This window comes from Culex quinquefasciatus, chromosome 2 (assembly GCF_015732765.1).
Source record: "Culex quinquefasciatus strain JHB chromosome 2, VPISU_Cqui_1.0_pri_paternal, whole genome shotgun sequence".
NCBI lineage: Eukaryota > Metazoa > Arthropoda > Insecta > Diptera > Culicidae > Culex > Culex quinquefasciatus.
Window position 1 is genome coordinate 37871978 of NC_051862.1, and position 25944 is coordinate 37897921.

The 25944-nt window shown below is 36.1% G+C and overlaps 1 protein-coding gene across 3 annotated transcripts in view; it reads left to right on the forward strand.

Annotated features, from left to right (window-relative positions):
• Positions 1-22629, forward strand: part of LOC6049953 (protein N-terminal asparagine amidohydrolase) — a 100586-nt gene extending 77957 nt beyond the window's left edge. For 2 of the 3 annotated variants that reach the window (XM_038254175.1, XM_038254177.1), the window contains exons 3-8: positions 6424-6581; positions 6649-6778; positions 10740-10922; positions 21537-21745; positions 21801-21974; positions 22077-22629. In XM_038254175.1, the coding sequence (XP_038110103.1) occupies positions 6459-6581; positions 6649-6778; positions 10740-10922; positions 21537-21745; positions 21801-21974; positions 22077-22202 (945 nt within the window). In that variant the 5' untranslated portion in view covers positions 6424-6458 and the 3' untranslated portion in view covers positions 22203-22629. The remainder of the gene's footprint in view (positions 1-6423; positions 6582-6648; positions 6779-10739; positions 10923-21536; positions 21746-21800; positions 21975-22076) is intronic. The other variant, XM_038254178.1, reaches the window with a different exon arrangement.
• Positions 22630-25944: the final 3315 nt, after the last annotated feature.

The window sequence follows — 25944 nt, forward strand, 5'->3', positions numbered from 1 at the left end:
CCTCTCAAGTTACCCTCATCATCTTGAAGCCAAACAAGCATGATACAAACCATTTCATTCATCGAAAGACGAGCCCAACCGATCGAACGTCCGGAGCCCATTAATCATGCATTTGTGTCATACGGTATGGGCTTTGGATTTATCATGAATTGTGGTGCACCACCGAAAAGCGGCGTCGTCGATCGATCCAAGTGAGCCGTCTCGTGCTGGATGGGATCGATATGGCATCAACCGGCTATGAGCAGGATGAATAAGTTGTCAGTGACGCTGATGAATTTGACAAGATCTGAATGGTTTCACTGTCTTGATTGATCAAATTTACACTGTGATTTTCAAATGATGAATATTGGATAATCAAAATTATCGCCATAATAAATTGACTTGATCTTAAATTATTTTTGATAAATTCAAGATATACTTCAACATTTTTAATTTTCTTAGAAAAGTCTTTGATTCCATTATTTTTTTTTTGTAAATTGCATTTTTATATTTCTATGTTCAAATAATCAATGTAGCATTACTGGTTTCTCAATACAAGTCTTCATACAAATATCTCCTGAAAACAATTTAAATAGGGGAAATATACCCTTTCTAATCAAACACCTATCTTCGTCATATGGAGAGTTTGATGCTCGATTAAAGCTCCAAAATACTATTTAGGATATAAACTTACCAGCAACGGCACCGCTTCGAGTAAGCACGCAAATTTATGCCATTTACGAGCCAAAAAGATCAAATTTAATGCACTTTTGATCATAATTTCTATTTTGCGAGACCATTTCTCATCATTTTGGTGGCACACACATCCACACGCAAGATCAGATGCTTAACGAAAGTCGCCATCAATATCTTTTCAATTGCGCTAACGATTTCAAAGCGCTTAAGATATAAAATTGCTTCCAACTACCGGCAACATATTCTTTTGACCATTACTTAGTCACTCACTTGAAAAATAATCCCGAAAAATGTAAATAATTAGCAAGCACCAACAAAAAAACAAACGCGCCAAGTCTTTTGACGTTTCAATTTTAAATACCGATTCTAATCGAAGGCTGAAGAAAACCGAGCGAGGAGCGAAGGCAAATAAAGAACAAAGGGTGGCCACCAACACCACCAACATGCTGGTGCAGCTCTTGTTGGAGTGAGCAAGTGCTGCCAGGAAACTTTCACTATAAATGCTACTTTTCTTGAGTGTTCGCTTAAAATTTCATCAATTTTGGCAGCACTAAGCAGACCCAAAAGAGCGCTGGAAGAAAAAAAGAACTAAGCTGAAAATAGAAAAATGGACGTGGCCCAATGCAATCGACTGATTAGAATGCATTTTTGAAATATTTTTTTTAAATGCTTGTAAAAGGAATAGAATAACCTTTGATAAAAGTGAAAATAAACAGAAATGTTCGCAAAAAGTTGCTCTACTCGTTGGTGTACTTGGTTTTAGTGAATTTCAAGGAACAATCCAGATTATGCAGCATCATTCATACACGACCGCTTATTAGGCTTAAAATGGGCATATTTCCCCTATTAATGCTAAATTTCTTAAGAAGAAATTTTGTGTTTGATTTGGTGTTTTGGTAAATTTGCAGGTTTTTATTTAAAAAAATAGAAAAAATGGCTGTATTCCCCGAAAAAACATACAAAATAACTTTTTGTCAACAAACAAGATATTAAAAAACTTTACCTTTTTCTTTTGATATGTTTTATGATAAAATATGAAAATATGGTATGATAAAATATGTTTATAATATATTGAACACAAATCATTTTTTTATATAAAATTCAGTCGAAAATGAGGAGAAAATTTTACGTAATATTTAAACTGTATTTTTTCCTTTACAGGTAAAAAACCGGCTACCGTCGGGATTTCAATATTTCTTATGAATATTTTTTAATATTTCTTATGAATATTTTTTGATAATTCTTATATATATTTGTTAATATTTGTAATGAAAAAAATGTAGTGTCGAAAGTGAATATTTAAATTAATAGTTTTATCGTTATCAACATCATTATTTAGATAATTCTATCGGCGATAATTTTATCGTCCATAATGGACGATAACTCATTTTTTTAATGTTTTCAACTTGGACCTAATTCAACCATATCATTTTAAATTTTAAAGGTTTTCACTAAACATATTTTTTTTTGATAATGATCCAAGTTTGAAAGTGTATGTACTCAAAGGAGAATAGGCGAATTTGGTCCAAGGATGTATACAAACCGGACCAACTTTTTTCGAAAGATCTCGCCGAGACATGAAAAAAAGTCTTCTGGACCAACTCTCTAAACCCCGGGGTTCAAAAGTTACAAGCTGTTGAAGTTTGAGCATTTTGGGTAAAAATGTACAAAAAATCGTATTTTTGCTAGTTCTAAAATCATTCATAAAATCTTTATTTTATTATGGATTTCGATCATCTTGACTTCATTCGACGCGTATCAGCAAAAACTATGAGTTCTGATATGTCGAAGCATGATTGAAACATAACTTTTCTTGTTTTTATCCGTTTGAACCGTTTGTGCAAGAGGTTTATTATAGAAACAAGTCGAAAATTGAAGATTTTGAAAACGGATCCTACCCAGACTGCTTCAGTGAGTATGGAAGACTACAGTGCAATGTTGTAACAACTTATTGGGATGTTCTGAGTCATCCGAGAACCCCTTGGAGTTAAAACCGGTGAGTCTACCGCCGTATCAAGCAAGAGGTCGACGGGCTTTGACCGCGGATCATACCCACATAGCTTCAGTGAGTATGGCAGACTACTTTGCTAATGTGTTAGAATGTTCTGGGTTATCTTAGGACTCCCTGGAGTTATGATCTCTGGGTCTATTACCGTAACAAGCAAGATGTCGACTGGTTTTGACAACTCAACACACCCGCATAGCTTCAGTGAGTGTGGTAGACTACTTTGGTGATGTGTTGGGATGCCCTGGTTCATCCAAGGACTCCCTGGAGTTTAGATCTGTGGATCTACTGCCGTAACAAGCAAAGGGACGACGGTTTTTGCCCCGGAACAAACCCGTACCGCCCGTGTGGATCAATCGGAACGCGCACTGGACTAACAATCCAGAGATCGCCGGTTTGAATCCGCGGCGGGCGCCCTAAAACTCTAAGTGTCAATATGAGCATTCGGCGCCGTCGATCCGTGCCATACTCTCGTACACTCAGGAACCCAGGGCAGCGAAGTCCTTGTAGTTTAAAGGAAGACCCTAGTGGCTGGTACTAGCAATGGTTGCCGACAGCTATAAAGTCAACTTCGTTAACATACCCACATAGCTTTAGTTAGTATGCTACACAGAAAAAAATATTTCTGTAAATTTACATTATTTATCATGTACCAAAAGGTATCATGATAAATGATGTATATTTACATTAGGTTCATTGGAAATTTACATTAGATTCATTGGAAATTTACATTAGTTTTGAAAATTTACATTAGTTTTGGAATTTACATTAGTTCACATCAACTAATTCTGATTGGCCAATGGAAATGAGAAGCTCGACTTGGATTGCAGTAGGAAAAGGGTGTGGCCTATGTTCTATTTTAAAATGAGTGAAGCGGGCAGCAAAAGGAAATTATAATTTTATAAAGTTACCTGTGAAACAACTTTATAAAATTATAATTTCCTTTTGCTGCCCGCTGCCCGGGACGCTTTCTCGTCGACGGCCAAGTGGAATAACGCTGGACTGGAATCGAACGGACGACGGGTAGGATGTTCGGTGTTACTGCTGCTACCCGCTGCCGACTGAGCCATCTTCGCATTTTATAAACGAGCGGCTAAAGCATCAACTTGTTCAGGGTGAGGCTCAGGCAGTGTGCCAGCGAAGTATGAGAGCGATAGAAAGAGAACCAAATATTACTATTTTTAGTTCGGGTAGTTTTGAAGTCAACGTTTGGCAGAAATACATTGGATATATGATTTACATTAAATAGGAATTTACAGGAAACCGAACACGGGTAGAAATTCATCAGATTTGAGTTTCCATGCTCAACGTTTCCATTAGATTCATGATTTACATTAGATTTAGATTTACATTGGAGTAATTTCCACGACTTTTTACTCTTTACATCATATTTTAACATTACATTGAGTGTGTTTACTTAAGAAACAGTAATTACGTGCTGTGTAAATTTACATATTTTTTTCTGTGTAGACTACTTTGTTAATGTGTTGGGATGTCTTGGGCCATCCTAAGACTCTCTGGAGTTAAGATATTTGGGTCACTGTAACAAGAAAGAGGTTAACATGTTAAGTTAGGAGCCCAGGGTGGCGAAGTCCTTATAGATAGAAAGGAAGACACTAGTGGTTGGTGCTTGCAATGGTGGCCGACAGCTATAAAGATTTTAAAAAAAGAGTCATTGTCCATTAGAGTTATCGTCCGCAGATTTTTGCAGATTTTTCACAATAGCATAACTGTAACAATATAAACAGCTATTCCCCAAGAAAACAGCATTATTCGTAAATAAAAATTGTCCGATCGAGCTCAAAATTGAACTGGGGGTTCCATGGCTGAAATAATTACATCTGTGTTTTTGTTTGGCTATTAGGGTGACCTACGCCATGTTAGGGTTGGCCAAAAAATGGTCATTTTAGTTGATTTTTGCAAAAAGCACACTTTTCAAAAACTCATAACTCGGCGCCATTTCAACCGATTTTAGCTCTTTTTGACGCTAATGAAAGGTAATTGATCTGGCTTTTAGAGAAAATTATTAGGAAGTTTCAAAAATCTAGCCTAATTTTTGAAAAAGTCAAACGAAAACTTAAATTGCGGTTTTGGAGTGGAGGGGGGGAGGGGTACCAAAGAGAATAATTTGAAAATAATTAAAACAGATTCCGATAACTTTGAAATTTCAGCAAGCCCATCTTTTTTGGGTTTCAAGAGTTGCGTCTTTCAATTACGGAAATTTCATTTTTTGAACCATCCTAACATGGCATGGATCCCCCTAACTGGGTTCCAAAATCCATTTAATCTAATCTAATCTAATCTAATCGAACACAAGCGCAGCCAGTCCGAAGAAAGCATCCTGGAAGAACTTGTGGTAAGATTACGCCTCAAGTCCTTTCTTGTCAATATTAATGATTACAGTACATCCGAGTTACCCCGAAAATGTATAGCAAAAATTAAAGCGGCCAGGCCTACTGCGTTGCATAAACCGCAGAGACAGATTCTGTGAACGGATCACATTTCACAGAATCATCAGGGGAGGAAGGATGCGTGGACATACCGTACCAAACGCTCCGAATCAGTTGTGGTGTGGTGTGTTAGTGTAAATTTGGCAGATAATAATATTTAGAGAAGGGGGTTGGGAGGGGTATGGAAATGAGGATAGGAAAAAGGGAAGGTGGGAAAGGGATAATATGGATATATCATTTGATCAATAGAATATTATATAAAATAAGGGAAAAAAATCATCTATCAAATAATGATTGATAAAATGGATAGATCTCACCAAATCAAGATTCAGATTCAACGATCCATAATAAACCTCCTTCACAAGCAAAATTCCGATCCATCGGCTTGGTAGATTTCGTAGGGATCGGAACCCAACATTCCAATTTCCTTGGAACAGCTTCCCGACGTCTTCAACGATATCCATACGAAAAGAAAGTAGAAATCCCTTCTGGACCAACACTCGGAAGACTTCACTCTTTCTGCAGAAATGTCCAGTTCTTCGCTTTGGCAGCTTACACCTCACAAAGTTTTCCGCGGATGATGACATTACAACCAACTCCAACCAAAATCCATTTTTTCATAATTTGATTGTACGGAATAAATTTTATGGAAGGCTTTCGGATAATCGATTCTGGGCTATAGATACACAGAACAGAACAGAAAAGGCACTTACGAATCTAACCAATTGATTTTAACTGTTGCATATTATAATCTGGTGAGCTTTTTAAAAAATAAATTCACAGTGTACTACATTAAAAATCCCTCTCAAGTAACTTGAGCGACAACAAACGACGCTTTACAGCATGTCGTCCAATCTATTCGTCACCAACACCACCAAGAGGCACGGCAAGGCCATATCTTCATAATTTAATCAACCACCATCAGCCCGACCCGGGCAAAGAGCCTTTCAAACATGTATGTTTTCAAGTCATAACTCACCTTGCACCACCATTGCAGCCTCTAGCTTGAGGTTTGTCTAATGGCCTGCTTGGACGATGATCCGAGCGACGCGCGGTTCGGTACCTGACACGTGAATAAATTATATTTGCTATTATTGTCGTCCTCGCGATGTGAGGAAGATGCGGCCAAGCCCCCGCGGACTTTCCCAAACAAAATATGAAAAAAAAACCCTTGTAAAAGTGTCAAACTTCATGCCAGCCCAGTCACCGGTCGATCAATCAACTTTCTTCAGATGATGCACTTTTGTTCGTAAAATTTAATTCAGTGTTTTTCTTTCAACTTTTATTTTTCAGACCCCCAGCTGAGCTGCGACTTCTGGCGTACGGCCATGGTGCTGGTGCTGAATGGCGTCCTGCAGGACGAGTGCCCCATGGACACACACTCGCTGTTTGTGCAGCATCCGGTTTACCGGGAAACGGCCACACAGTTCCTGTCGATTCCGACGAAAACGGTGAGAAGTTTTTTTTATCAATTGTGGGAAATTTGATTTTTAATGGCGAATTGATTCTTGTTAACAGGTCGGTGCTCCAGGACTTTTGTACGTTTGTCAGCGGGAACTGGCCGCGGTGGCACCACACGACAAAAATGTCAACATTATCGGATCAGACGACGCGACCACGTGCGTGATTGTGGTGGTGCGGCATTCAGGTAAGAATCTTGCTTTAAAATTGTCAAAATTGCTCTGGATAGTATCATTAACAATTTTATTATTGTTTTACTTTTTTTTTCTTCAAAATGTCTTTGAAGCAAATAAGAAATAATATTTTAAGTCCTTTAACTTGCAAACAACTATTTTTTTCTCTAGGAAATTTTCTCAAAATAACGTTTACTAAACATTGAATTTAATTAATCTTATATAATGTTGAATAACCTACTTTCAATATGATTTTCATCCTCAATATATGTTAGATTAATCTTTGATTAAAAAAGTGACACATTTTTTCAGATCCACCTCGAGTGGGCTTCGATCTAAAAAATCGCGAAACCAAACTTGAATATCCAAAATGGATTGGAGATTTTGTAGATTTTTTTAAAAGTTTGATGATTTTTATGTTTCATTAGACATTAATAATGTGTTGGATTTTATCTGGGATCAACTCTGACCTGTCTCTAACTTATATTCTCTAGTATGAATGTCAACATTATTATGCATTTTTAAAAGCAAAAAAAAGGGATTTAAAATGTATGAAAAAAAACCTTAACCTAGGACACACATAATGATAGTAGGATGTAAAAAGGTGCACAACAGCCCGTTAAAAACAAAAACTACGCATGAAAAATAATTATAAAATTATTAAAAATACAACATAAATCAAAAAAAGTAACATATTTCTTAGCGAAAAAGTTTTTCAACATTCTAAGCGGTAAGTAGAAACGAGAATAAAAATTCGTTAAAAAATAAATTTATTGTTTAGCTTATGTAAAAAAAAATTAAAAGTGAGGCTTATTTACTGAAAATCCTAAAATACTATATTCTATTGAATTTTCAAATGAATACATAATTTATGAAATTTTTAAAATTTCATATAAATATCAAATATTGGCGTAATATTGAATATTTGCCCCTTTTGAAATGTTAGTCTTGATTTAAAAATTTTTAAAATTTAAAATTATTGTTTTCGAAGAGATCGGAAAATTTCACGAATGTTTCATATTTTGACATTGTTAATCGGACTATTAGTTGCTGTGATATCGACGTTAGAAAATGGTTGGTTGTTTGGGTGAGACTTGGAAAACATCAACTTTTTGATTGCAAATTTGATTTTACATCGAAAAATGAAGTTGAAATTTTTTGCGACCAATATTTCGATTTTTTGAAAAATCAGTATTGATTAAAAATTCATAATTCGGTCAAAGATTTTTTTCACATCCTGTAAATTTCTGAAAAGTTGGGATTTGATGACCTCTAAAACATATAAAAAATAGTGTTTTTTTTTTTTTGCAAATCCAGGTTTAGTGACAAAAAGTTAAATAAAAAATCACCATTTTTTTTACGGTGTATCATGTTTTTTCCAGTGTAGTCCATATCCGTACCTACAACTTTGCCGAAGACACCAAATCGATCTAAAAATTCATTCAAAAGATACAGATTTTTGAATTTTCATACATCGTTTTTGTATGCAAAATGGCTTCTTTGGGCATACCGAAGGCACCAAAAAAGTTTCAGTCGGATTAAAAAATACAAAAATTAAAATTAAAAAAAAAAGACCTAGAGAATTGCATTGTAATGTTTTATAGCAACTTTTGTTTATCTTAAATTTTTATTTCTAAATTCATAGTTCGGAAAAAGACGTTAGGAAAACAGAATATCATTTGAAAAAATTGCGCTTTTTAAAAATAAAATCTAAAAAAATAAAAACAAACTATAAAAATCTAAATTGATTCACTTGATCCAACATTTGATAAAGTACTTTTCGAATGCAATTTTGAAAATGAAATTTAATAATAATTCCGCACGAGTCGTACGTTTCTCCAAATCAAGTTTTGCAACGAGTTGCTTACAACATTTTTTTGCAATTTCGAAAAAAGCTTTTCCAATGTAATTTTATGCCAACCATGGATGTGTCACCGCTGAAATAAAAAAAATATTGAAAAATATTATTTTTCGACTAGTGTTAAAAAGTTCAACTTTTCAGCACCCATTTCTATTCATTGTTGGTGTAGAGTCGCTATTGGAGCGGCCGTGGCTGACTGGTTACGGTGTTCGCTTTGTAAGCGAATGGTCCTGGGTTCGATTCCCATCTGCTCCCAACGAGAAAGTATAGGAAATATTAATCTTGAAACTCTGAACATGAACGAAAAACCAAAGTCACTCGAGTCGGGGTTCGATCCCCCGTCCTTTGGATCGGTAAGCAAAAACACTAACCACTAGGCCATAGCGACTTGTTGAGCTACATTTGGAATTAGGAATACTGTTTCTACCAACTATATACGCGCTGGGTCCTTGTCCATTTGACAAGGGTACGGTAGTTCTAAATAACGTTTGAATCCAATTGATGCAAACGTTCTTTAGGGCGGGGCTTGTCGATACAGCTGAAGTACCACGCGCTCGGCTAGCCAGCGTAGAAATGGGTCACCGAAGCTCGGCAGAGCTATCACCTTCCAAATGCCTATGCGAGTTATTTGCATGTATAGAATGTAGATTTAAAAATACAGGGAAACAACTCCGGTTTGGTTGGTTGCACACACACACACAAAGAAAAGTAGGCCGTTGCGTCGCTCGGGAATGACAGGAAAAGTATGAAGTTTCACGATGGCATTGCAAAAAAAGATATATTCAGCAGTTGGCCTTTCAAATAAAAACAGTAAGAAGTTTCAAAAATCTAGCCTAACATATGAAAAGGTCGTATGAAACATAAAAATGCCGTTTTGATTGTGTCTGGACCAAAGAGCCTATGTCTGGAAATATTTTTATCGGATTCCTCGAACAATTTTACATAACATACTAAATAATGGAAGGAGTTTATTGACCGGATTCTGAAAAATGATTTTTTGAAAATAAAACTCGTGTTTTACCACGCGCCGCGCGCAAAAATGGGAAAATAACGAAAACGGGAAAAAATCACCTTTTTTACTAAAAGTGCGATATCTTTAAAATTTCAGCGATAACCTATGGATGTTTGGGTACCAAAAGTTGCGTCTTTCAATTACGAAAATTAATTTTGATTTTTTGAAAAAAGTGGTTTTTGCGAAAATCCACGATAATTGCCATATAACGGACCACCCTAACACGGCATAGGTCACCCTAATGGCCAAACAAAAAAACACGGGTCTTATTATTTCAGCCAGAGAACCTCCAGACAATTTTTGAGCCCGATCCGAGCACTTTTGTTTTTTTCCATTCCAAAAAAAACCTTATTTTTATAAAAAAATCAAGTTACTTTCATAGGAAAATCCGAAAATGACGCGAATTTTATTTAAAAAAAAAGATCACTTCCCGATAAAAATAGGTTCATGCAAAATTTTACAAAATCACAAATTTAGTTATTTTAGTGATTTGTACATTCAATTTTATTTATACAATAATTTTGTTTCAATGGAAAAACTAAATTTATGTTTATTCATTTTTTGTAGAAAATCTGTTGAGTTAATTCACTTTAGTCACTTAAGTGGGAGAAGGTTTGGTAATTGTTTTCTGTTTTTTTTTTCTTTTTTTGTATAAGCAATTGGTTCAGAGATGGTATCTTTAAGCTTTCACAAAAGTATGCCAAGAAAAATGTTTTGGAACAAGATATTTGATTTTTCACATATTATATGAGCAGGATTTGATGATTTTTGGCTTCCTCAGTCAACAAATCGTTTGAACTTTGTTTATTTGTCTGAGAAAGCCAAAATCAACAAATTATATATGCTATTTTTTTGCATGTTCTAGACGTTATTGAAACATATATTCTGTTGAAATAAGAAATCAAAATCAATAGCCTAAACATTATTTTCAAATATCCTATTATTTTTCTTAACTATATTTTTCGGAAATTAAAATTTTTGTTTCTTAATTTTGAGAACATAAAATTGTGTTTGTTTTCTTATTTTTAAGTGTGAATCAATACATTAATGTGTAAAGGGAAGTTAATAATTAACTAAAACAAACCGATTTCTCCCAATACAGGTTCCGGCGCGGTGGCCCTCGCCCACCTGGACGGAAACGGCACCGACGAGGCCGTGTCCACGATGGTTGCCCGCGTTCAGGAACTCGCCTTCGGCTACCCGGAGGGACGCATCGAGCTGCAGTTGATCGGTGGCTTCAAGGACACCCAGGGCTACGCGGAGGACCTCTTCAGCAACATTATGCGTGAGTATTTTTAAAGGATTTGTTCAATCAGGAGAGATTCCTCCCTTAGGTGAAATTCGTTTCAATTAGTATGATAAATGGAATTTCATCTGTCATTTGAAGGCCAAATATTTTAATTTGGTTTCAAATTGATAATTTATTACCTTCCTTCCCACAACCTGCAAAGGGGTTCACTACAAACTCCTGTCCCAAAATAAAAACCTCAAAATTTGCAACCCGATAATACTGTGTCGTTTCCTTTCTTGCTGGAAGCCCACAGACCACCACCTTTTCCCCCCACACCACATATTCGATAGCATCACAGATTGAGCAATCCTTTTTCCTAGATTTGGCCAAAATCATGCTGCGAGTATGAGGGCTCCACCCCCCACTCGAAGAGACTAATGGTGGTTATCTAATCCTTTCTCATCAATTTGGATTAATTTTACCCCTTCTTCGGTGTGTGAGCATGTATCCGCCGGCCAAAAGGATGTTGATCATTAAATTTTGACCACACCGCTACGGGTAGCAACTGACCAGCTCTTCTTTGCTTCCGAAAATCACAGCTATCGAAAGTGAACGAAAACTGCAACATGAGCCTGTCCGATGGGGTGGAGGGTTTTCCTCTTTATCAATTTATGCAAGAATTGCCTGAGAGGTTAGGAGGTTTGTATCTGTCCAAATTGAATAGTGGGAGGACGAAAGGTGTTTGACTTAACTTTAAAAAAATGGAATTTCAATATTTTTTTTCCAATTGTACTTAATTAATAGCATGGGGGTAAAATAAACATTGCATTTTTTTACATAAAATTTAATGTTAAATTAATGCAGAAATCTGTAGCACATCTGTATGGAACAACTCTCAAAGAAATCGTTTTTTATATTTTTTTTTTAATTTTCATAATGTTTAATCCGGCTAAACTTTTTTTGTGCCTTCGGTATGCCCAAAAAAGCCATTTTGCACCGTTAGCTTGTCCATATAATTTTCCATACAAATTTGACAGCTGCCCATACAAAAATGATATCTAAAAATTTAAAAAGGTGTATCTTTTGAAGGGATTTTTTGATCGATTTGGATTCTTCGGCAAAATTGTAGGTATAGAATAAGACTACACTGAAAAATAAGATACACGTTTAAAAAAATTGGTGATTTTTAATTTCACTTTTTGTCACTAAAACTTGATTTGCAAAAAAAAACACTATTTTTAATGTTTTCAATTTTCTGATATGTTGTAAGAGACATCAAATGCCAACTTTTCTGAAATTTCCAGAACGGGCAAAAAATCTTTGACTGAGTTATGTATTTTTAAATCAATACTGATTTAAAAAAATCGAAATATTTGTTGCAAAAATTTTTCAACTTCATTTTTCGATGTAAAATTAAATTAGCAATCAAAAATTACTTAAATGAAATTCTGATAAAGTTCACCGTTTTCAAGTTATAGCCATTTTTAGGTAACTTTTTTGAAAACAGTCGTATTTTTTTATTTTTTAAAATTAGTGCACATGCTTGCCCACTCTTGGAAAAAAAAATAAAAAGCTGAGAAAATATTTAGCTTTTTCAAACTTTGTTGATAAGACCCTTAGTTGCTGAGATTGACCCAAACAACCCACCATTTTCTAACGATATATCAGCAACTAATGGTCTGATTTTCAATGCTTAAAAATGAAACATTCGTGAAATTTTCTGATCTCTTCAAAACAAATACTTTTATTTTTTTGATTTTGATAAATTTCAAAAGGGCATAATATTGAATGTTTGGTTCTTTTTAAATGTCTTGATGCAAAAAAATGAAAATATTTTTTTTTCGAAATGTTCAGAAAATTTCACAAATGTTTCCTATTTTATCATTGTAAATCGGATCATTAGTTTCTGAGATATCGACGTTAGAAAATGGTGGGTTGTTTGGGTGAGGCTTAGAGAACATCAATTTTCCTGTTTTTAAATCTTTGCATGGCAATATCTCAGCAACTAAGGGTCTTATCAACAAAGTTTAAAAAAGCTAAATATTGAACATTTTCTCAGCTTTTCAATAATATTTTTTTCAAGAGTGGGCAAACATGGGTACTCATTTAAAAAAAACTGCGACTATTTTCAAAAAAGTTACCCAAATATGGCAATAACTTGAAAACGGTGCGCTGAAGTACTTTTTGATTGCAAATTCGATTTTACATCGAAAAATGAAGTTGACAAATTTTTGCGACCATTATTTCGATTTTTGGAAAAAAAAATCAGTATTGATTCTAACATTCATAACTAGGTCAAAGATTTTTTGCCCATTATGGATATTTCTGAAAAGTTGACATTTAATGTTCCCTAAAACATATAAAAAAAAAATAAAAATTGTGTTTTCTTTTGCAAATCAAGTTTTAGTAACTAAAAATTTAATTAAAAATCACAAAAAAATTACCGTGTATCTTTTTTTTCAGTGTAGTCCTTATCCAAACCTACAACTTTGCCGAAGACACCAAATTGATCAAAAAAAATCCTTCATAAGATACAGGTTTTTTTTATATATTCACATATATTATTTTTGTATGGACAGCTTTCAAATTTGGTTGGAAAATTGTATGGACAAGCAAATGATGCAAAATAGCTTTTTTTGGCATACCGAAGGCACCAAAAAAGTTTCAGCCGAATAAAAAAAATTAAAAAATTAATGACCGAAATCTCTCGGAGAATTACTCAATGGCTTGAGGGTAGAACCAATTTTGCTTTTTTTGTTAAATAAAATTTCATGTAATTTTACATGCAGAAATTTGGAAGGTGTTATTTCGGCAGGTTGAATATGATCTCTTTTATGATGTAATTTCACCACAATTTTGACTGAAAAAAATACAGTACACCAAAAATGTGGTAACGTTACACATTTTCAGAGGTTACAAAATTACACATTTTTCTGACATAAAAGATGTGCCCCTTTCCAGATGTAATATTACCATGATTTTTTTCACGGTGCAGCGTGTTGACAGCCATGTGAGCTAAGACACCGTCCACTCTGTGTGTGCTGGGTTTGAATTTCGTCGGCTTCACATATTTTTTTTCGCATGCAAAAAAACTGTTTACTCAGTGTGTAATTTTTCTCACAAAGGTGATGTGCAAACCCGGGCAGACCGAAATAACAAAATTCATGCCAACAACATAACAACATTTGTTTTTGGTCTGATATTGGTTGAAAGCCAAAACAACTTTGGAATAACATTTTTTGTTATGGAAGAATAACTTCAACTGTTATTGGGATGATCGGATTAGTTGTTAAAATAACAAAAAATAATAACAAAGATTTGTTCGAACAATAACGACAAATGTTATTGGTCTGTCCAATAACATAAAAATCATAACGACGAATAACAAATCTTGTTATAAATAATATAAAATGTTATTGGTGTAGTATTTTCAAATATCAAAAAATGTGATTCCCAAGTTATTACCGTCTGCTCGGGAAATAAAGCCGCTGAATAGGCGGTACTTTCTCTCTCGGAAGGAATCATAGATTGTGCGGATTGGGACTCCGCAGAGGAACGAAATCATAAATGATTATCAATAATCATGACGTGTGAGCAAAGTACCGGTGATGATTTGTGGTTGCGGTTTTTGCTTGCGGGCAGGAACTTGGAGGTGTCAACGGATGGATAGAAGTGAGTACAGTGCCGACACCTTCAAAGGCGGTACCAGGCCTTTGTGAGAAAATCTGCATTTTTTAAGGGGGGACATTGTGACAGAAGTGATTTACGGACTAGGAAGTTGAAATATCTTGATATTTTTGCATTTGAAATCGATTCGACTGAATAAAGTTTCCAAGTGGTTTGGACTGTTATCATAAAGTAGAAAATAAAACAAGCATTCTTCAAAGTTAATTAATCCCTCACAAGATCATCCTCCCTCATCCCGGAAACAAGTTCAATTGAATAACGCAATTAAGTGATTCCCCTTCTTCACATCTTTAAACAAGTTAACTACAAATTAGTCAAACCGCATAATCACCCTCGGCGGTCACACCCCATCATCCAGTCCAGAGACCCATCCGACATGGAAGAACAAGACCCATAAATGTCCATTAGATGACCAACCACGTGATTCGGCACGCAGGCCATTAATTCCATTAGCCGACGCGCCGGGGAGGGGGAAAAATGCAGTGAAAATTGTTCGGAATCATGATGGTAGAGAGAGTTGACATTTCTCCGTTACAAGACATGAAATTGAGAAAAAATTTCTTCAATTGAAACCCCCTTAAGACAATACAGCGCAAGTACGTTCTGGAAGTGCCTGCTTGTATGGAAATCGACAGTGCTACTCAACACCGCTCTCATGCGAAGAGAAGAGGGTGTTTCATTATAAGTGATATTTGATTCAATTATCATCGCGCCGCGCAGCCCAAGTGAGTGAGCACTTTGGTGAATGAACCACGAGTGCGGTTTTAGCTACGTACTGTACTGCGACAGTCGGCACTGGCTGGCCGGCAGTGTTGACCAGGAAAGGTCAATTAGAAAATAATTAAATCAAAAAATTGACTTCAATCAAGCTCGGTGGGTGCTGTGTATGGTTGCTGGTGTGGTGTAAGGGGTGTTGTTGCGCTTGTTTGAATGGAAAAAGACACAGATCATGGTTTATCAAATTTATCGCAAATTAACTTGATTTTAGAATACATTTTGAAATTTTTACTACAGTCTAGACTCAATTAAAAATAAGTTCTGCGACCCTATTTTAGTCAAATTTGAGCTGTTGATTTGCCTTTTAGCACAACAAAGACTTTTATTCAGTTTTTCTACACCACTATTTTGACTGCCACCTGGGATTTAAAAATTATAAATCCCTTTAGAGAATGTTTGGGGTCCCACTCAACAACAAAAAAAAGACACCGAAGTTTTTTCGCCATACTTTCAGCATTTGCATGGAAAAAGAATTTTAAAATGTATTTTACACGAAAACAAACATTTTTGCGAAAAAAAACTTAAACATTTGAAATTTTCAAAAACTCAAAACATTTTTTAATCATCTCAAATATGCTTGAAGTGATTCTAAACGCAGGAAAACGCATTTTAAATTGATTTCGATTTCGATTGTACTTAAATTTCCATTGAAATTTTGTTTTTTGAAAAAAAAAAATTTTTTTTGGCCAACTTTGAGGGGCGGGGTGGGGGCATAGCATAGCATTGGTGTCTACCCGTAGCTGCTACTTCGTTATTGACCAGGACCCCCAAAAATTGCTCCGTGGACCACAGATGAAAAGTAGGAACCAATCATCACCCCTTCGCAATTTTCAAAGGTCCCTATCGTGCTGATCAATACCGACGCCGGCCACGACCAGTGGTAAGACACGGGGAAGTGGATGGGAATGTTAGTCCGATACTTGAGTGATGGGACCGCCAAATCGACTGCGTCTCCGACAAAGTATCACATGAGTTTTGAGGGGTTAGTAAGATGGGTATGAGGTCAGGATTCACTGTGGTAGGTGATGCGACCATGAGCAATTTGTTTATCGGTTGAAATTTCAAAATCTTAGGCAGCCGGCTGCGGAAAGATACACAATCATTGATTTAGAAATAGTTTTAATTCGAACGCGGCGCGTCGGCGTGCCTTCCGAGCAACGACGCTGTGAGAAGGGCTCCTCCTTTTACTATTTAAGCAATATATTAAATTGTATTTTATGTGGTTTCGAAATGAATTATATCAAAAATTTATAGTGAGGTTTGCAATGATTTCATCGTGTTGCAGGATTTTATGACGGAAAGGTCCGAAAATAATAATCTACGAGACCGACAGAATTGCGAAAAATAGTAACTGAAAGTTTTCGTTTCGAGCAGTTATTAATAAAGTGACACTATCACGAATGGTACATTATTACGAATGGTACATTTTAAGCCGAAGTCGTTATAGGTGGTTTTATCTTTTACGTTATATTTATAATTATCGGAAAAATAAGATCAGAGTAAGATGAGAACGAATCCGTAAAACGACGCATGAACTCGAGTTAGACATTCTCGTTTAACGACCGGTATTTTATTATTTACGCGACTTGAAAGAAGGAATGAAGAAAAAGAAAAGGGAAAGTGGGGAAAAATATGTAAAATATAAGATACATACAGAGATAAATTAAGCATAAGCATAGGTGCCTTTTCTAGAAAGGCAACAAAAATCAAGCGCGACGCCCGCGACGTAAATCGGCAGAGAGCACAGAACTAAATATTTCCCTCCACCACACCACCGCATGCAAACAAACACTGCCACTGAACTGATGATGGAATATTTTAAATTGATATCCCTCCACCACACCACCTCATGCACACAAACACGTCACAACGACAACAGAATTATGCGACCAGAAAACTAACAAAAAATAAAAATAACTAATAAAAAATTTACGAAAACGTTTCTGGAAATACTAGGTTGCACACCAAGGGTTACTTTGAGACTTAAATCCAGGACCATCCACAAACCACGTGGACACTTTTTGGAAATCTCAACCCCCTCCTCCTCGTGGTCAATTGTCCATACAAAAAAATATAACCCCTCTCCCCCTAAACTGTCTACGTGGTTTATGGATGGTCCCTAAATCCCATACATTGTCAAACATCCCCAAACATTATCACAGCGAGATGAGATAAAAGAAGACAAACAAGACCCGAAAGAGAATAAACACTCATGAAAAAAAAGAGAGTAAACACTCATACAAACACATTTACTCTCTCGAACATGCACTCACTCAAACTCATTCGTAGGATATTCAAGAACGGCACACACACAACATGCAAAGAACGCTCTCACCCGGGTCACAGCAGGCCGTGTGTCGCGTTTCCTTTGCCCGATCGATCTCGCCTTCACCTCTCCGGGTGACGGACGAGCGTTGAACCGTCGTCCAGCACCTCGTTACAGGCGCTGAAGTCACAGGGCTGAAATAGCAGTCTCTTCTCCGCAAAACAAATGCAGCTGCCAACACAAGCACAGAAAGGGGAGCTGCCTCTCTTCATGCCCCCTGCTTCCATCCATCAAAAATCAACCAAAACTCGCTGTATAATTTTGAACAAAATAAGCAAAACTCACCTTTTAAGCCCACCGTTCAATGCACGTACACACGTGCATAGACGGTAACGAGCTTACCTGAAGGCACAATACATTGATGACTTTCCCACTCTCAGCTCCCTCAACATCAACTGGTTGATTTGAGAGCGTTGTCTCCGAGCTGAACCATGCTCGAGAAACAGCAGCATTAAACAGCATACAACCGTGGGTTAGTTCTCTCTTACTCTCGTAACATAGGTCGCATCTTCTAACAACCCCAAAACCATCCGTCTGACCATGGGGGGTGCCCACGACGCCGACGGCCTTCAGAGCACCGGTCAAATGCTACACGCTTTCCGCGCAAATCATGCTGCATATCCACGAAAACAAAAAAATTGCGAGCCTAATGCACAAACACAACAGCAATCTCTCTCTCAAACCCAAAGAGAAAACTCAAACTCCGTGGTGAAACCACAAGCACTTTACACCAGGCAGAGCGCATTTTTTCTTTCTCTCTTCCGGCGAGTTAACCACTACACTCTTACACGTTCCATGACTGTATTTGTGATGTTTTCGCTACAACACATGTTGAAGGAGAAATGCCTTTCTGCTTTCAGAAAACTTCAACGAAAAATCGAAATATTTGCGTGAAACCCGGCAATCGACCAAAACCTCCAGCGGATAAACGATCTAGGACACTTTCGGCACAAGGCCAACTACACTTTGACCGGAAACGTCTTTAAAATCACTAGCAAATTTGTAAAAAAGTAAGCGCGCGACCCGCAACCAACCGACCGATCCCTGTTAGTTAGTTGCTAAGGATTGTTTAAATAAACTTTCATTCTGTTCTAAACCGTAACCCACGCTAGACGTGTTTTATTCCACCTCTGCCCCAAGAGTTTTGCTGACCGGTTCAAAATTTAACCTCAATCTTTTCCATGTACGTACACGCAATACATACACACGTAGATAACTCTGTTGACCGTCGTGTCTCTTACCTTCTCTGCTGCAATCAATCAGACACACACACATACACATGAATACCACCTGCAAGATTTCCGTCTTTGTGATGAAATCACAATTTCTTTTATTTCTTCCTATAAAACTACACTAAACCTGCCGAACTGCGCCATGTGGTGACGGAACAAAACATTTTTTATTATTTTTTATTTTATTTTTTTGAAAATCCGTAACACGAACTCTCGCACATCCTTCACTTATCGCGTTCGTCATTTAATGACGTTCATTTAATGACTCACTTTGAGGGGCGGGGTGGGGGGAGACAAAAACTTTAAATAAAATTTGTACCAGCCTTAGGTGATACTGAAAAAATCAAATTTTGCCCAAAATTTAACCTCAAGATGATTTGTTGAATCATAAAGTCTTAAATAGAAATTGCTCATAATTGCTTGCTTTTCCTTCTTGGAATATATAAAAAATGCAAAAAAATAACATTTGACAAAATATTTTAACCTGGAACTGCCTTTTACATCAAAACGGTGCACTTTCAAATCAAATATCGTGTCATTTTCGATTGCAAATTTGATTTTGCATCTGGAAACGATTTTTTAAATTATGTATGACAATCCATTCGATTTTTTTTTTAAATTATATGTTTTCAACTCCGGAATAAAAAATGACTTTTTGACAATAATCATAACTTTCCAAAAAACAATTTTTTTTTGTCATCTTTTCAGAAAATTCCAGAAAAGGTCAAAAATCATTAACAACGTCATGTATAAAAGATCTAACATTTTTTTAATGTAAAATCAATAAAATACTCTTAAAAATCTATATATATATATAATTTGATGGTTTTGTTTGAACGCGAATCAGCTCAATTCGGAACAACGGATCGAGGCGCTTTTTACTGCATTTGGTTCGTATAAGCCCAAGGAAGGTTTATACGCTAACTAATTGACACTTTGGCCACTCTGGAATCGATTCCGGAGCATCGGCAAATTGTATGGAAAAAGTTACGTAAAATAAACTTTTGATCGCAGGAGGCTGAATAAGCAAAAAAGGCTAAAACGTCAAAATACGAAAAAAGGCATCACGAAGTTTGTCGGGTAGGACTTGTTTAATTATATTTTTTTTTAAATGTCGCAATTTTTTAATCAAATAGAAATAGGTATTTTCGAAAACTTGAAAAAATGCCCTGCAATTTGCTTTTTTGGACTAAGGTGGTAAGACTTTTTTACTGAGATATGGCCATGCAAAGATAGAAAAAAAATCGGGAAAAATGAGATTTTCTTAGCGTTGCCAAATAAACCCTCGTTTTTTAATTTCCAATATTTTTGTAACTATTGGTCCAATTTTCAATGTTATAAAATGATTTTTTTAATTTTCAATGAAAATTATTTTAATAACTTTTATTTATGAATAACTTATTTTGCTGTTAGAAGTTGAAATTCCACCCAAAACCTCTTTGGCACTGCAGATGTTAAAAAAAACTCAATTAAAACAGTAGGAAAATGATAAAATAAAAAAAACTTTATTTAGGGGTTACACAATATTAATAAAATCCACTCAAAATGATTTCCAATCACTGCTGAAAGTTTCATGAAGATTTTTCATGATGAAAGTGAGTTACAGACGATTTAATCTTGTTATTTTGCCATGCGCAATGCGAACTCGAGATTGGATGAACCAGATAAAATTTGGAGTGAAGACTCTTAAGACATATCCTGTGTGCATGACGATGCCCGATTTTGAAATTTAGTTTTTTTTAATATAAAAATCAAAAACGGACGACTTTTTATATGGAAAACATATATATATTTTTTTTAATTAGGTTTTTGAAAATCGGCCTTTGTCATGCACACAGGACCAGTTTGATGAGTCTTCACCAAATTTTACGTCGATTTGGTCAAAGCAGTGTTGAGATCGTGGCACCCGTTTTTTTGGAATTGCTAACTTCAGATAGCTTTGATACGACCAAATGTCTTCAAATTTATTGTAATAATAGTTGAAAATGCCATGAAAACAGAAACAGAAAACAAAAACAGTTGACTGTCTGGTTGTCGATCTTCTCGATATTAAAATTTCTCCATCTACCGATGGATTCCTCAGTCCCTTCAAACTGCATACTTCGATTCTCTTCACTCCTCGATATTCTCTCTTGCTCGAAGGATCTCTTCTTTTTGTTTTACAAATCTCTTTCGGTTGTCAATAATTTTACTTTCTCATGACTTGCATAGACATTTTTCTTTGCCAAATGGAGCTTTATTTGTTTTTGTATGCTGGACGTTGCCATGGTTCTCTGCCATAGCAAGGTACAACGAAAAACAAAAATTTTCAATTGAGTATTCATTTTGCATCGTTTTGTAAACTGATGTTTCTCTTCCTCGACGGTCTCTTGGATATTGAAAACCAGAGAGTCGACTGTAGTGTTTACTGTGGGTCCGTTGGTGTAGTGGTCAGCGTTGTTGCTTCTAGTCTAAGTTAGCCTGGGTTCGGTCCCAGTCGGTCCTGATGGCATTAATCGAAACTAGAGACAGACGAGCGGGAATTTTTGTGCCTCTCGATTCCCGGGAAATTTGGTCGAGACTCCCAGGAATTTTGATATTAAAAGTTAATTCAGCCAAGGCCGAACAATTTCATTTTTTTTATAAATTCAATTCTTTTCCTCACAGAGTCCTTCCACAAGCACCCGCTCGAGATCGACCTGACGCAGGCGTGCGTCGGCGAGCTCAACACAATCCTGCGCGGTGACATCAACTGGCCCATCATCTACGGCATCGGGGTGAACGTCAAGACGGGCGAAATCTTCCCGGCCACCTTCCCGGACAAGGGCCCCGACCTGCAGCTGCGCATGGCCCGCCACTTTACCGGCGGCCATCAGGTGAGTTGCATTGTTTGTTTTCCTACGAAAGCTAAATATTTGATAATAATCTAAGCATCGATTCCAGGTGCTGGACGTGTACGACTCCACCGTCGGGATGCTCCGGATCGGACCGTTCAACTACGACCCGCTGCGCGGCGTCGATTTGTGGCTGTCGCAAAGTGACGAGTTTATTCTGCAGCATTTATCGACGAGTCCGGACGTGGAGCCACCCCACTTTGCTATGCAAGTAAGTAGGCGTTGCCAAAGAGCTTTGCGAAGCTCGCAAAGCTTTCGAAGCTTCATACTGCTGTTCGCGATGAATGTAATCGACTTGTTCTTTTTGTTTTAGGTTCGTGCCACACTGAGATACATTCAGGACAACCCGTTCCCGGCGGTGACCGTGTTCCGGAACAACAACCCGCACTACTTCCGCCGGGATGAAAACACAGGCTGCTGGTCTCCGGTGCGGTTTTAGGAAGAAATAGGAGCAAGCACACATTTGATTCCTTTTAGAAGATTTTTTACAACCCTCAAACAATATCTGTTCAGTGAATGATCTATTTAACGTCTGGTTGAGTTATTTAAGCTTAGTTTTCCTTCTACTTTTTTATTGCAACGGTTGTTTTACATATATCTACTCCAGGAAGAGTTTCTCCACAATTGTCCACTTGACGTACTAATTTATACATATTTGTTAACCAAGTTAATTCAACACACACAGAACCGTTCTATACGCCGTGACGAATCTTAGAGAATATCGATTTCAGAGAACAAGACAAAAAAGACAAATTTGATGAAGCTAATGCAGAAGGTTGTACAGAATTCGGTTTTATAGAGCTCGTTAAATTAAATTAGTCTGCCCAGCTAAAGTTGATTGTAATAAAAATTTGCAAAAAATGCCATAGTTGCGTCTCAATTGAAAGAAAAAATCCCTCCTTCATAACAGCTTTCAGAACAAGAATTCTACCGAAACCACCGCAAGAACTCGCTGGAACGAGTCGCCGACCTTGGCATTGCACTTTTACTGCAAAAAAGTCCAAAAAGTAGGCCATGGTAAGAATAAAGAGCATCATCCTCGTCCTCCTCCCCTTCGCGACCGGTTCGGGAATCGGACATTCACTTTCGGATTGTTTTGCTCGCACTGCGGTGAGTGTCTTTGTCCCAACGCGCGAGAATAACTGATCGGTTGGATGCTGTGGCGCTTTGCGGTAATTGCAAGAGATGAGGAAGTTTGCGCGGTTTTTCCACGTGGGTGATCGTGAGCTGTGAGAGGTAATAATTGTTATCGTAAGAAATGAGTTTTACGGTTCGCGATGGAATATTACTGTAACGTCATAGAAAGTGTATTAAATTTTAATTGTAACATTTAAAAGTGTTTGATGGCGAGAGTCTATCTTACATTTATTTAAGTTATTTTATCCAAAATATTTTATGACATCCGATTTTTTTATAATCCGTCATCAGTGATGACGTTGGTTCTGGGGATGAGATTGGGTCATACAAATTCCCGCATTTTTGTATGACCCAATGTTACCTCTGATGAAGGTTACTCATAAAAAAATAAAAAATGATTTGAAGGCAAGTTTTTTTTCAGTGTGTGTCACGTCTCGTATCGATTAGGGTGAAACTTTCATCGTTTGTTTGTTAAAAACATCACAATTGGGTCCTAAAATGAAGCTTAGATTGCTGATATTATTGTTTACAGCGATAAGGCTTATTTTTCTGAGTACAATGACCCTTTGTACGACCACAAAGAGTTTTAAAAGAATTTTTAAATCAAATTTAAAAAATTAACCTCACGATCCTTCTTGACAGAAAAGCTCCTACTTGACAACTCGTTCTAAGGGGACCATAGTTGATCCATCGAAAAAATGTTGTCTTGTAATTTTTTTTTTGCGTTAAAATGAAAAAAAAGTGTCTAGAAACGGTTTTTGATCGTGTTTTTTACCGTTGTACATAAAAAATTACTAGGACTTTAGTACCCGATTGCTCATATTTCCGTGAAACTAGATGAAATCCAATTGGTCAATATACTGTGATACTTCGGACAGTAATGATTTTTGGTACTTTTTTTTATTTGGGTGAAAATTTATTTCACAGAAAAAATTTACGAAAAAAAATCGTGACCTTTAATTTGATTTTAAAAGATCTCATTGAAGTGGCTTGTTTTATCTTTCAGTGTATTTTTCCAGATCGCCCCTACAAGTTTGTCTCTGACCGTTTTTTGATAAGATGCAACGACTTCGAGGTACAGCAATATTTAAATTACGATATACCAAATTATTTAAATAACTTACGCCCTTCTCAAACCTTATTCTCGAGTGCAAAAAGTTAAATGTAGCAGAAAAATTCGTGATTTCCAAAAAAAATGTCCACGTGGTTTGTGGATGGACCCTGTCTGATAAAACAATTCAAAAAACAAATTTTCATTAGAATATTTACTGATACCCTATTAATTTTAAGCTTCACTAAATCTGAAGAATTTGGTAAGGCAATCTTATTTTCGTTTAAAGATCATATTTGGATTGATCTTTCTTTTTAGTTTGAAACGTTTTGATAATTTGAATGAATTTTGAAACGAACATTTCCACAATCAATTTACAGCACACAATAGTACAGTTGTACTAAAAATAAAGTCATTGAAATTTATTGCCGAATAACAAATATTATGTTATTACTTTTTCTAAAATTAAGCTTTTTTAGTTGAACGAGGTTGAAATATTTTTTCTGAATCATTAGCAGAAATCAAAAAGATCTCAGCAGCTGGAGCTGGCAGTGAGGCATGGGGAATTCTTCACCAACTCACACGAAATCGGAAAAGTTGCTCCGACCCCCTTCGATTTGCGCGAAACTACTTCCTTCCTCCATTTTTTCGATATCTTGTGACGGAGGGGCGGAACAATCGAAAAGACACGGGAAATTTATGTAAAATTGGATTTGATGGCGTACTCAGAATTCCGAAAAAAACGTATTTTTCATCGAAAAGCAATAAAGGAATGGTTTCAAAAATTTTGAAGTTATTCGTTTCTTGACTGTACAATTTTTTGAGACATGTCCTTTAAATGGAAATTTTATGTACTTTTCGAATCTGCAATAACCCAGAAGAGTTTTTTTTTTTCATTAAAACAAAAATTATCATTTTACAATTTCGTGTTTTTTGTAACTTTGCAGGTTGGTTGACATGTCTGCTTTTAGATATTTCGAGTTAGTTTGGATTTTTTTTCGTTAAATATGTCTACATTATAAAAAAAAATAAAAAGGGGATTGACAACTGAAAAATTAATCAATTAGTTTTGTTTGTACCAAATGATACCTCTTCGTACTTTGTTTTGAAAGATTACAACACAGAAACAACGATAAAATTTAGATTAACAATAACTTTTCATAAAAACTTGTGTTCATTTCTTCTTCGGATATAAAAATTTATCGCGAAAATGATAGTTCGAAACGATATTTCATAATTTTTTTATCTCAATACTTGTATAAAATTTTATATCAAGCAAATAAAGCAAATGCATCATTCCAAACATGCGCTTCAATTATGTTGACCAATTTGGGTCTTCCTGATAAGACGCAAAACCATGCTTACCTACCTAAGTAATTTAAGATTAAATTTTATTGGGAAAACATATTTTTCAGTCAAGATTTAAACGGCTCTCGTTTTTTTTATTTATTAATATCCGTTTCGATTACTTTATACTTTTTGAACAACTGCATTTATTTTTTTAAAGACCTGGTAATTACATATTTGAATGACGAAAATAACTTTCATAGGGAAATTTTGCGATAAATTCAAATAAGTGGGTAATTCTCTACCAACTCACACGAAATCGGGAAAAGTTGCCCCGAACCCTCTTCGATTTGCGTGAAACTTTGTCCTAAGGGGTAACTTTTGTCCCTGATCACGAATCCGAGGTCCGTTTTTTTGATATCTCGTGACGGAGGGGCGGTACGACCCCTTCCATTTTTGAACATGCGAAAAAAGAGGTGTTTTTCAATAATTTGCAACTGCTGTGTGAGTTGGCGGAGAATTACCCAAGTACTAAATATTCTAATAAAGTCCTAGAGCCTCATGTAAACTTGTATGTACAACGGTTAAAACACACTTAATCAAAGTTTCGTGCGTTCTACTTTCCAGTGCTTTTTGAAGATTCAAAGTATGTTAAAAATGGGTTTTCGGTAAATTTTTGGATCGAAGCCCGCCTAGATTTTTTATT